The sequence below is a fragment of the Penicillium solitum genome, assembly GCF_028829755.1.
Source record: "Penicillium solitum strain IBT 25940 chromosome Unknown utg000003l_segment0_segment0, whole genome shotgun sequence".
Taxonomy (NCBI): Eukaryota; Fungi; Ascomycota; class Eurotiomycetes; order Eurotiales; family Aspergillaceae; genus Penicillium; species Penicillium solitum.
In genome coordinates this window covers 4648712-4661476 of record NW_027072123.1, presented here as the reverse complement: position 1 = coordinate 4661476, position 12765 = coordinate 4648712, and the positions used below count along the sequence as shown (strand labels likewise).

The 12765-nt window shown below is 48.5% G+C and overlaps 5 protein-coding genes across 5 annotated transcripts; 2 read left to right on the top strand and 3 right to left on the bottom strand.

The window, feature by feature from the left end:
* Positions 1 to 195: 195 nt before the first annotated feature.
* Positions 196 to 2717, bottom strand: N7455_005703 (putative C6 transcription factor; the record flags this gene model as incomplete). The annotated part of the gene is made up of 7 exons (XM_040961568.2): positions 196 to 389; positions 451 to 660; positions 712 to 1202; positions 1258 to 1407; positions 1454 to 1646; positions 1718 to 2191; positions 2246 to 2717. The coding sequence occupies 7 exons, from the start codon at positions 2715 to 2717 to the stop codon at positions 196 to 198; spliced, it is 2184 nt and encodes a 727-aa protein (XP_040808017.2).
* Positions 2718 to 3348: 631 nt separating this feature from the next.
* On the bottom strand, positions 3349 to 5394 carry N7455_005702 (uncharacterized protein; the record flags this gene model as incomplete). The annotated part of the gene is made up of 4 exons (XM_040961549.2): positions 3349 to 4175; positions 4256 to 4951; positions 5038 to 5174; positions 5234 to 5394. The coding sequence occupies 4 exons, from the start codon at positions 5392 to 5394 to the stop codon at positions 3349 to 3351; spliced, it is 1821 nt and encodes a 606-aa protein (XP_040808016.2).
* A 1403-nt stretch (positions 5395 to 6797) lies between these two features.
* N7455_005701 (putative arsenite efflux transporter ArsB-like) lies at positions 6798 to 9097 on the top strand (the record flags this gene model as incomplete). Its single annotated transcript, XM_040961572.2, has 3 exons — positions 6798 to 6873; positions 6934 to 8675; positions 8750 to 9097. 3 exons carry the CDS (start codon positions 6798 to 6800, stop codon positions 9095 to 9097), a joined length of 2166 nt encoding a protein of 721 aa, XP_040808014.2.
* A 247-nt stretch (positions 9098 to 9344) lies between these two features.
* On the bottom strand, positions 9345 to 10487 carry N7455_005700 (cupin domain-containing protein; the record flags this gene model as incomplete). Its single annotated transcript, XM_040961581.2, has 3 exons — positions 9345 to 9649; positions 9713 to 10147; positions 10241 to 10487. The coding sequence occupies 3 exons, from the start codon at positions 10485 to 10487 to the stop codon at positions 9345 to 9347; spliced, it is 987 nt and encodes a 328-aa protein (XP_040807990.2).
* A 253-nt stretch (positions 10488 to 10740) lies between these two features.
* Positions 10741 to 12446, top strand: N7455_005699 (uncharacterized protein; the record flags this gene model as incomplete). Its single annotated transcript, XM_065605099.1, has 7 exons — positions 10741 to 10818; positions 10850 to 11041; positions 11092 to 11446; positions 11502 to 11658; positions 11710 to 11865; positions 11918 to 12057; positions 12109 to 12446. 7 exons carry the CDS (start codon positions 10741 to 10743, stop codon positions 12444 to 12446), a joined length of 1416 nt encoding a protein of 471 aa, XP_065461999.1.
* Positions 12447 to 12765: the final 319 nt, after the last annotated feature.

The following is a 12765-nucleotide window of genomic DNA, read 5'->3' as shown; positions in this document are numbered from 1 at the left end:
TATATATATCCCCGCGGCGTGGAAAAACGAAAACTTCAGCCGGACGGCTTGTCTCTGGTCCTATGATATGCCTAATGCGAGGATTAATGTTAGGATTACGGTGCCTGGCCAGATCCATAGATTGGGGAAGATTGAAGGAATACCAGTTGTCGTGGAATCTAATATTGGTACAGGTACAATCATTACAATTAGGCATCAAGCAGTGAAGGTTGAATCGGGATCTACGGGAAGAAGTCCCTGACGATCCATCATCGCAACAAGATCCCCATCCATCATGAACTCGCCAAGCTCCATACCAAATGGCGAGAGACTGAATTCGTCCCCTGTAAGGCCTGCTCGAGTACCATTCAGAAGAGAATGGGTTGTAGTCGAGGCATCGAGGCTCGTTTCTAATAAGCAGTAATGTTAGTTCAGTCGCAGTAACACGAAGAAGACGGGAAATAGACTAACCAGGATCGTTCAAGACCTTGCTGAATTGTTCCAAATAATACCGACATCGATCGATCAACCGGTTTCCTTCGTCTAGCTTGGAAAGTGCTGCTACTGCATGACCGGGATATTGTCTCGCTTTGCTTGCTTGGTCTGTCATCGGGGAGCTTGTTAGGCTGGTATCACGGTAGACCCAAACTACTCCGATAAGGACCAGTGCCGCGTTAAAGGCTAGAGAATTATCAGCATCTAATATTCCAGAGCGATGAACTGAGAGCATACTATAGTATAATGAGAACCACCAAGCTCCCAGGAGGCTGCGCTTCCATCCAGGATCTGATACCACGCGGTGTACGATATCAATGATCTCCATCGCGGAATCCGCGCATATCTGCAAGCTGTTCATACCGATCTGTTGCAACAGTCTCATATCCTGAGGATCGCGATCGGGGGATCTGCTTGCGGTGATGAATTTGACCAATATCGGGCGGTGGAGCAAAACTCGAAGATTAAGATATCTCAAGGTCAGAATGACTTGAAACTTTAACGAGAGATATTGAGTATTGGACGATATCTGATCTTGAGGCAGATTCTCAATGCTAGCCGATGAGATAAGTTGTAGTGGATGGGAAAGAGACCGTTCCCAGGAGAACAAGTGCTGTTCCAAGCTGAAGATGTGAGCCACGGTTTCGCTGACTGGTAATGGACCATCGCAACCGATGTTTTGGCCATAGAGAAGCTCTAGGACGTTCCAGAGCTCCTTATATAGTCCACTAGTGTTCATGTCAGAAGTCTCGGACCTCCACAGGGTTGAGGTCAACCACTTACATTGTCGAGTTGAAGAATGCAACACTCAAGGCCGCTGTCTCGTCATCCACTAGTCCTGTTGAATTTTCAAATTCTCGCTTGGAGGGCAGATCTAGCTTTACATAGCTATCTGGAATGGCTGCTGGTCTGCCAAAAGTCATGCTCAGAGTTCTATATTGTCAGCATATGTTTGGCGTGTGCATGTTTAGCCACTTACCGGTCTAAAACCACACAACCGTACCAAGTCCGCTTTCGCATCTCCTGCTCGATAGGAGAGAATACTTTAGATGCATGTCGTGAATGTAATCCAAGCTGAAGAGCGGCTTTGACGGCTAATCCATGGACGGTCCATGCTTGTATTGACTTTTGTGTGCCTTGGAGGTATTGGCCCATCAGAAGTAAATATTGAACTAGTGAAGCACAATCAGGACAATTCCTTGTTGGGAAAACGAACAAGCAACACGAATCAAGAGCTACTTACCCACTTCTAGGGTTGTCCCTCGCAAGATTTCACTCCCACACAAGCCAAGGCCACGTTGATAGAAGACATCTGATTCTTCGATCCGAGCATCTGCGCTCGCACTTCCAGGAATCGCAGTGATGGTAGCCATAGCCAGCACCATATTTAACAAACCGAGCCAAGTTCTCCGTACCCGACTGAAGTTCTCCCGTGCCATCTGGTGATATGTGTCTAGGAAGACGGGTGGGTATATGTAAGGAAATAGCAATCCCGTGTTAGAGAAATAGCGTTCTATGAGCTCCAAGGTGTTTGCCTGCGGTGGCAAAGCGAAGATATTCACATGCATGCGCTTATCTTGACCTATCTTGCATAGTGGCGATGATGGTCTCGATGCATTCACGAAGCCACCCTCAGCAGCACCAGGCGAAGGGAAATACCCCGGTTGGACAATAGCGCTTGACAGATGTCGAAGAAATGCAATGTTTGAAGAAGGGCCTAGTAATATTTAGCAATCTAGAGTTCTCTTGTCAAGTGGATAGGTACACTTACCAAAGAATCCAGAATCCTCCTCATCCGCAAAAATCACCGCACCCATACCATCGACTGAATCCTCGGTCCCAATCAAATCCGGCATCGGTGCAGCAATTCTCGCTTCGCCTTGGCTCTCTCTAGCATTTCGACCAGAAATAGCAGACTCTCTTTCCCTATCCCTTTCTGGCCCACAATCAACCCTTTTCGCCAACCCATCCAAATCACCTCTCACAGCCCCAAACGACTCTTCGAGCCTCTTCACCCTATCTTCAAGCCCGTGTAGATAGTCTTTCTGCACAATGACATTAGCAGCCGTTGATGGTGGCGTGTAAACACATTCAAATCCCAGATCCTGACATAAGGAGCAGCTGGGTCGCTTGCCGTCACATCGGGATTTGCGGGTTCGACATGCATCACAGGCGACGGCTACACGGCGCCGTTTGGAAGGCCGCCCATTAGGTGTTTCATTATCAGGTGAATTTGATGCCATTTGATAGTATCATCAAATTGTCATATGATCAGGGGTCGCCGGGATGTGGCTGTTTCTGGGGTTGTGTCGGGCGGGGGTAGATCGGATGGCTACCCGGTGTTGCCGCGGTGTGGATAACATCCAGTGCCCGGGGACAACGGCAGTGGATTTAGTCAATCTCTGATTTTGCAGATATATTTTTTCATTTGATCGGATCTATTTCTTCTCTTGGCCATAGCTTGGGATATACGAAGCTTGGTGTTTCCGTCAAAACAGCATGGAGATAACGCTTTGTTTGTGGATGCATTGTGATATAAATATAGTTTTACGACCGTTACGGTATAGAGATACAAGTAATAGATAGATATAGATTAATAATACACACTTATACACCTCTCTAAATTAACTCCTTGGCAGTACGCCTAGGTTTTTCAGGTTAGGTATAAAGCTGAACTACGAGTGCTGAATCGACCCGCATGCCTTGGAGCATACAGCCTTCAGCGTTCCCCTCTTCAATATATACACCGTTTAATCCAACAAATATCTACCCAAACATGATAAACTCATGAAATCGTAAAGCGGACTAGCCGCGGCCCAGAAAACCACACGCCATTGAAAATACAGGAGCTCAAAAACACCATAGACAAACCAATCAACTATCTTCATCGGGGGAAATCACTATCTCCGGCGTAGACTGTGGCCTTGGTGATGAAGTTGTGGGACTGACATCGGATATAGATGGTGCTCTACTTTGTGAGATCGGCGTTATATCTAACGGACTCAATTGTCGTTGCCACCCCGCAAACGCGGCCACAGGAGGACACTGCAAAGTTGATGTCTCAAATATGCCCCCACTCGGGAGTGAATTTGAATGAGCTTGGCGGGATTTTGGCCGCGAGATAGCTGGGGTAGGCACTGAACGGCGTGTCGGACTCCGGGGCCTCCTTGAGCTGCCTTCACCATTGTCCACGGAGCCCCTGCTGCTTATGAAGCTTGCAGCTCTTGATCGGTTGTCGGGTGTAGATGACCTTTTATATTCATCTCTCTGCTTTTGGAGATCTGAGTTTTTGTATCTTTCTCCTGGGGTCTCCGGGTAAGTTGTTTTCGCTTCGGGTTTAAACCCCGTTTTCTCGATTTGGTTGTGGGCTTTGGTTGTCATAATGGCACTTGCCGCCATAAGGAAGCGGGCAACCTTTCGTCTTCCTAAATCGGGCTGAGTGCCAGTGGTTTGATTGGTAGTAGGGCGGCGTATTGCTGTCATTTCGATATCGGGATCCTGTCTCTCGGCACTTGTTCTAGACTCTCGTCGAGAACTACTTCCGGTATCCGAAACAGCACAGTCACAATTTGGGCATTTTCCCACGGTAATCTCTGCTTGTTGCCCATCTTCCTTTCCCGCGGCTTCTATATCCGCAGAGAGAAGGAGATATAGTGATCCTAAAGCAGCGAGGACCGTACCAACGATTGGCGCCCATTGACCTAAGGATTCATCTCTTAGTAAATTTATGGTGCTAGTGTTTTTAATTATCAAACTCAGATAAAGGACAGCATTTACTTACCAATACTTTGTATGGGCTCTGTTTGGTACTGCACTTGCGTACTCCAGAAGTTCATCTCGCCTTTGACCAGAATTGCCAGTACTGCCGCAGCAAACACCGGTATCTCGATGAGAGCCAGCCACTTGCTTATCTTGTTGGTAATCCCATTCATGTGGGTGATGGTAGCCCCGTTGGTTCCCAGAATGGGTTCATCTGGCTTTTGCTTAGGTTTTCCATTTGAGAACTTCTCCCAGTTATCATCAAGAATTTTGATCCACATGGATACTAACGACAGGATGGCAGGAATGCAGCATGCGGCCGCAATGAGTGTAGTAGCATTGAATGAAAGCTGATGAGGCACTGGAATCACGTAGATATTGTTGGCTGCTTTCAGTCGCAACGGCGAGACTGGACCATTATCTGGGGTACAAGCAATGCCACAGTTAGAACCATATTGAAACCTACCACCTCTTTTGCCCCCTGTTGAGGCCCAGTGAATACTTGCCGGGTCGTCAACTGGGCAAATACTGGATTTGAGGCGCATGAATTCCACAATCAAGCTTATTAGTCCAGCTAGGAGAAGGACGGTCCACAAAAAGATGATATCACGACCGGGGTTGTTAAAATAGGTCCGGGACAGCCTGACGGTCGCTGGGGCGGTTAAGATGCCGATTGCGCACAGCTGGAATGCCCCATAGACATCCATATCCACAGCGCCTATAGAGTATTAGATTCATTGATTGTTTCGATGAGTCGGACCGGGCGGGAAGCATCAACTGTGGCAATAGGGTCGTTAGACTCACCGTCGACATGAAGCGCAGCAAGCACAATCCCGTGAAGAGCCGCAATAGCGGGGAAAAGTAACACAGCGGCGAGACAAGCGTTCCGAATCCATTCTACTTTGCGAGCAACCACACAGGCTGCAATCAAGACATAGTATCTGGAGTGCGTGTTAGTATACCATGGTAGTACTGCCAATCTCTTTGTAGGGAAACCCACAGGACTCGGGTCCCTGGGCCATATTGACCGGAAACCGGCCAGGCGCAGACAACCTCAAGATGCGAGGAACTTCCGGACGCAGTCACGTTAGGGGGCGATGCAGGAGCACGATGCACGAGTGCATGTTCTAGGAAGGAGGCAATAAATGGAATTGCGGGCATTGCATGTTATCCGCCTCCGGTGACGGTAACTTTATGATAAAGCAACAAAAAAGGCATATATTAGGATGTTGTTCTCTAATCGTGACAGTGACTTAATAAGGCTCGATGTGATCTCATAAGAAATGGAGAGAAACAGAAAGCAAGGAGCCTGCGAGCCGTCTTATCCACGAAGTGCTACTCCGCAGATTGACCATGATCAATAAAGCGAATAGGGGACCGGGTGAGAGATATTTTGTCAGCAACAGCCTCATCTCGGATTTTGGAGCCTCGGTCTAGCTGGGATTGGGTAACCCCAGAAAGAACCTTTACCGCTAAGCTCTAACGCTCGGAACGACAAGTGCTCCCGTGATATTGATTTGGGCGGGCGCAGCAACCCGGGCGTGAATACGAGATGGGGCGATCCCAGCTCCCGCTGATTGGCAAGTTGGACTCTGTCGGTGCATATTGTGCAGTGGCTGTGTCTGCCGGGCGATTTATCGATGTCCTAAGGGGCAAAGGGAGCTATGATGTAGGAGAAGTAGGAATTATTTAACGAGTCAACTCAAAGTCACGAGGGAAGGAAAGACTGGGACTGATATTCCCGAACCATGGGTCGGCCAAGAGTAAAAGTCAACATTAAAGTGACGGTCAACTTCCTAAAGTTGACAGTGCGGGGTTCCCAAGTCTCGCCAATTGCCAGTAGTCTCGACTCTTATTATTGGCATTTCTTGTCACCAGCAAATACAAGCTAATCAGAAATGTCCACTCTATCCCGTGCATGTCTTACTCTTGTTTGATTGCCCTTCCTGTTGAGGCTCAGACCATCAGACCTCTCTGGGCGAAAATTTTCTCTTCCTATCCCAGCTCTTGCTATCGCAACGTTTGATTAGCGTCGAAGAAAGTGATTTAGTGATTTACTTCGCCTGAATTCCAGTGCAACTCTAATAAAGCCCATCCTTGATCCACAAATCCACTTCCAACACGGAGATATTCCACGGCCTCCCAGACCTTGACAGGGCCTTCATTAGCAGCTGGGCTCCCACTTCTGTGCCAGGTCTAGGTCGCAACCATTTGAACCTTGTCGATATTATTATGAGGGGCAGTTCACTCGATTTCCCCACATTCTTGACAATTCCTTGATTTCGCCGGCATTCAAGCATAGGAGATAGAGCATAAACCGCGGACAAAATTTCTCCAGGTTTTTGATTGACCGGAAGCAAGACCGCCATATTTGTCGCGAATTCTTTGCACGAGAGAAATGAGTCTGCAAATTTCTCTTGTTCCACATTCCGGTATTTTGTCACCATGCCTGACTGCGGCTGAAGCACCACGATAAGAGAGACTGACTTAGTGCCTGACGACCACAGCAATTACCTAGTGCATGTTCTTGAAGTGAACCTCGGATAGGGAAGCAAAGATTCAAAATGGACGACGAACTCGATACATCGAAAATCAAAAGCTGGCGATCAATCATCACCCTAATAATTTTTGTTATCACTAGTAAGTGCGGTTAGGCCTACAATGTGAGGTTGAGACTTACTTTTGCTTTTTTGCGTGCAGATATCATTGTCCTTTTCCCATTTCATATCCCTCTATACCTGCCTCGATGGCTTACAAACGGGGTTCTGGATGTATTGAGTGCCATGCGCATAATACCTCATCGGACTCGCTCTCGATCCAATGACAAGCAATCGATTTTCGTGAAATTTCGCTTTCCGTTGAACTTTATCACGGCACCTTTAATAGCGGATCTCTTCCTTCTCGCTATTTTGGCTATTGGCCGAAAAGAGGTACATGATGGAATAGTCGGCGCAGACAACATTAATCCCATTGATATCATGGTCTTCTTCCTTACACTCGCCTACATTGCCATCTCGATTGACGCCTCTGGCCTCATCAGATATCTGGCCTTCAAGGTTCTCCAAAAGGCAGGCAAGGTCGGCCACCGTCTATTCTTTTACCTGTTTGTCTTCTTTTTCGGGTTAGGCAGCTTCATCGGAAACGACCCAATCATCCTATCTGGTACAGCGTTCCTCGCATACATGACCCGCGTGTCAAGCAATATCGTCCACCCGAGAGCCTGGATCCACAGCCAGTTTGCCATAGCCAACATTGCCTCCGCAATTCTTGTCTCTTCCAATCCCACCAACCTGGTCCTTGCTGGCGCCTTCAAGATCAAGTTCATTGTCTACACAGCCAACATGATTGTGCCTGTAGTTGTGACGGCAATCGTTCTTTTCCCTTTCCTGCTATATATCATTTTCGCCGACGAAGACCTTATCCCCCTCTCTATCACAATGCATGAGCTGTCTGAGGATCAAAAGAAAAAAGCACCCGTGAACCCCAACATTCCTCATGCCAGAGGAACCGCCGAAGAGAAAGAGGAAACCGATGATAAGGAGGGAAAGCAACTCTCACTGGAAGAGATCATGAATCCATTCTTAGACAAAAAGGGTGCGTCTTTCGGGGGGCTCATTATGGCCGCCACGCTTATAACCCTCCTGGCAATCAATGCATCAGGCAAAGAGAATCCCGTTTTCTGGGTTACATTGCCCGCTGCTTTTGTTATGTTCTGCTGGGATCTGGCTTTTGGTTGGCTCCATCGCCACAGCACCCGTGAGATTGCCACGAAGGGTCGACAGGAGGTTGAAAACGCACAGGCAGAGCGAGAAATGCGCAAACGAGAGGAGCAGCAAGCGTTACCAGAAAGAATGGACCCAGAGGCGTTAGGTTCGGAGCAGTCCGAGAAATATGATGCTACAGGCCTGCGCCACTGCAGTGAGCACACGAATGACGATATCTCGCTTGAAAGTCCCAATAGTGATATCGCCTCAAAGAAGCCCTACCTAGAATGCGGAACTCAATTTTCACTCTCTGTCCTCGTTGACAAGGAGAAGTTCCCGGAACTACAACCGCCAGGCGCTGTTGCGATGGACAGCAAACAACCGGCTCGTGCAAGTTCTCCCGAGGCACTGGACTCGAGACAAACCACCGACACGACGATAGATGAGGAGAAGCGGGGATATCCATATCATCAGGACAACGGCCCGCGCACCTTGACGTCACTCGCTGGTGATATCTATCGCTGGTCACAGGAGACGTTCCCCACTGTGACAGTCGTGGTATCCCACATGCCTTTCGCACTTGTACCCTTCGCTTTCACGATGTTTATTCTAGTACAGGCGCTTGTCACCAAGGGCTGGGTGCCGGTTTTCGCGTATGGATGGGACCACTGGGTAGAAAAGACTGGGACAGTAGGCAGTATCGGTGGGATGGGATTCCTATCTGTGATTCTGTGCAATGTGAGTATTGACCAATCCGCTGGCCATTTTTCCACTTCCACCTGGAACCGGCTAACTCGTCACCTTCTAATCAGTTTGCTGGTACAAACATCGGCACCACGATTCTCCTCTCGCGCGTTATCCAAGCATGGCAAAAGATCCACGAAGTCAGTGGAATCCCCATCAGCGATCGCACATGGTGGGCGACTATCTACAGCATGGCAATCGGAGTCAATTATGGCGCATTTAGCACTGCCTTTAGTGCCTCGCTGGCTGGGCTGCTGTGGCGGGATATCTTGGCGAGAAAGCACATCCGTGTCGGCAGTCTGGAATTTGCCCGTGTGAACCTTCCAATCATTGCTATCTCTATGGTGGTTGGATGCGCAGTTCTCGCTGGAGAAGTGTATATTGTCAGAAGTGACAACCCCCACGTGTCGGCTTGATGTGTGCATTGCGGGAGGCTGTTTAGATGTTTTATAGATTATGATGCTCTTGATGTATGTTTGGAGTGGCTTTTTATCGCCCAACAGGCAGACGATCTTACGAAGTCAATGAACCCAGAAGTATCTGCATGTTGTTCTCATTATGAAATTTCCATTTATTCAGGTGGAGTTGTGTTACATTCCATCACTTGATCGAAGTTCCCACGAAACCATCACACTGCATTCCCAATCACGCCATACCAAGGCTTTACTCGTCTACAAGGGACTCAATGTCCATATCCTCCGAGCGATAGAAACCCAATGCATCAACCATGGGCTTATCATCAAACCGATACAGATAGACCGGTTCTTCAGCACCCGCGAAGTGCTGGTATCTGTACCACGCCGGAACACAGAAGGTATCACCCTGTTCCCAGGTATATTCCTTCTCACCAATAGTTGAGCGTCCCTTTCCAGTGATGACATGATATACAGCGGATGTAGTCTCGCGCCGGGAAGGCGAAGCCTTAGATGCCGAAATTCGCTCAGCACATCCTCCAAGGACGCGACTCACTAGGAAAACCATTAGCTATATTTCCATCCACCGAGTCAAATAATAAAAGCGTGCACACATACCTTCACGACCATCCTCCTTCAAGTATCTCTTAGTAACCCAATCCCCAACAACTCCGTCCAACTGCGCCTTCATGGTAACCCACGGAAAGACCAACGGTGAAGTGTTACTATCAACATTCTCCGCAGGATAACGAGGCTTATCGAAGTGCTCTACGAAGTGCACAGGGAAGTGTCTGAAGTTAGGCAAATCCAATCCATCCAGCCACACCATAGGTCCAGAACCATCTTTGCCGTGGTCATGGTAGTTCCAGGTCGGGGTGAGAATGACATCTCCGCGCTGCATCGTGATGCGCCGCCCGTGGACAGCAGTAAAACCGCCCTGACCTTCAATAATGAAGCGCATGGCAAAGGCCGTGTGTCGGTGAGCGCGTGCAGTCTCGTTGGGCATCACTAGCTGCAGACCAGCGTAGAGGGTGTCGGTAGTGTAGGGGGCATCTTTGATACAAATGTTAGTAACAGCTATACGCAGTGTATAGCAGATAGAAAGGTATAACTCAATGCAAAATCTAAGGATAAATTTGTACATACCTCGAGCTGGGTTGGTGAGCATCAACACCCGGCGCTCAGCCTGGTCTGCTGGGACGAGCTTTCCAGCGCGCTCCAAGTTAGGTCTGATGGCGCTGTACTTCCAGACATTTGGGACTGTTGTTGGGTTTGGAGCTGGGGGGTTTAGACGTGCCATCTGCTTCCACAGAGGGAGGGTCTTGCTCGCTTCGAGGTCAGCGAGAAGCTGCTCCTCTGTGTCGATGACACTTTCCACTTGAGTTGAAGACATTGTTGAGGTTGTTATTGGTAATGGGAAGGATTTTTGGACTGTATTATCTACATTCTATGGAGAAACGATCCCTAAGATATATCTTGAACACTTTCGTAGGACCGTCGGTTCTTGCTAAAGTCCGGGGCAAGATCGGGTAGTCTTCCCCGGAGCGTTACCAGCTGAGGGGTCATAAAGGCGGTAACCCGATGGTATGCGCTGTTGATAAGTTCTAATTATTTCTCTTGGAATAAAGCAAGTGACAGTGAGCAAGATGGTGTCCAATGGTCAGGAAAATGGCCATGCTTCTCAGGCATCCTTGAAGGTGAGTTTCTCATCCCGAAATGGCAAGGTGAGATTCTCAGACATTAACGAATCAATAGACCCCAACATATCCCAGCAACTGTCTCGAATTTTTAAATGATCCATTGGCAGGTGAAAAAACCATCCCTGCAAAGGTCCGCCTAAACATTATCGTCGTCGGCGCCGGACTCGGCGGACTAGCAACAGCCATCGCGCTCGCAAGTTCCGGCCACACCGTGACTGTCTACGAACAAGCACAGAAGCTTGGAGAAGTACTAACTCTCCTACATTGATGCTAGCCAAAGCTAATTACCTGCCTCAGGTCGGAGCTGGTATCCAAATCCCATCCAACTCAACTCGCCTCCTGAGCAGGCTCGGCCTAGACCCATACTTGAAAGAGTATGTGACCGAGCCTGAGTCTATTTCTTTCCGACGGTGGCAATCAGGAAATGTCATTGGGCTCACACGACTTATCCCGAACTTCCAAGAACAGTTCGGGGCGCCATACTATGTGATTCACCGTGCGAACTTCCATTCTGCGCTGCATAAACGCGCCCTGGACCTGGGTGTCACAGTCAAGGTTGCTTCGCGGGTTGTGGGATATAATATCGAGGGACCAAGCATCGTTCTTGGGAATGGTGAAACTGTTTCAGCTGATTTGGTCGTTGCCGCAGACGGTATATATCCCCACGCTCTTGAGATATATATATGACCGACTCTAATGGTTTGTAGGTGTCAAGTCGGTTGCTCGTGGAACTCTCGATCAGAGCGGCAAGCCCACATTCGAGAAGACTGGATTCGCGGCTTACCGAGCCACGGTGGACGTGGAGCGCATCAAGGAAGACCCGGAGCTTTCTTGGCTGCTGGAAAAGCCGGCTCTCAACATCTGGTTAGCAGAAGTATGAAAGGTCTTCGAAACACAATTAACACGTTTTTATAGGATCGGTGATCAGCGGCATGTAATGACATACACCATCGGAGCCGGAAAGTCTTTCAACATGGTTCTTTCTCATCCAGATGACAGTGATCCCTCAACATGGGATCAGCAAAATACTCTCAGTGATATGAGACGCGAGTTCCAAGGATGGGACAACCGGTATGAATCTATGGGCACTCTTGGTATTATACTCCTGCTAATAATTTTCCAGTCTTGAGGGGATTATCGGGCTCATCGAAAAGACCATCAAATGGCCGCTGATTAGTGGAGTCCCTTTATCTCGCTGGGTGAATGGCAAAGTGTTGATCCTAGGAGATGCAGCACATGCAATGCTACCTTATATGTCACAAGGTAAGTGCAGAAGCACACTTGACATTGATAGTAGTCACTAAAACCGCACAGGCGCAGCAATGGCTGTCGAAGATGGCGCAGCACTAGCACGATCTCTGTCCAAAATCGAGGACGCCACCGACATCCCCAAAGCATTGAGTATTTTCGAAAAGGTCCGCATCGAGCGAGCTGGAATGATGCAGGAGGCGAGTCTTCTAAATGGAAAGCTGTGGCATTTCGCCGATGGACCGCTTCAGGAAGCCCGTGATGCAGCTATGAAGCCCGAGACTTTGGGGTTGCCTTTCAGTCACAGTCCTAACCAGTGGAGTGATCCGGCGACTCAGATGTGGTGTTATGGATATTATGCTGAGCAAGAGATTGATCGAGCTTGGGCGAAGTCAGAATTGTAGAAAGGCTGTTTGCATAGAGAATATACTACTTCCTATTTAGGTGACTACCTATGATAATTTCTCCAGGGTCGCATATTTGATTATACTCGTTCCTTTCTCTCTTCGCCCTCTCTTTCAAGTAGTACACTAGTAAGCTACTAAAGCAATGTTGATGAATGATGATTTCCCTTCGGTTCTGTTCATCAATATCAGTCTAGTCACTGTAGGCATCCGATCCCCGGAAGAACACTATAGTTCACACAGCAGCCTGAAAGATCATCATAGCCGTAATATTTCGTCATGCTGGTCATACCCCAGTTTCCCCGCATCCCCTGGTCTC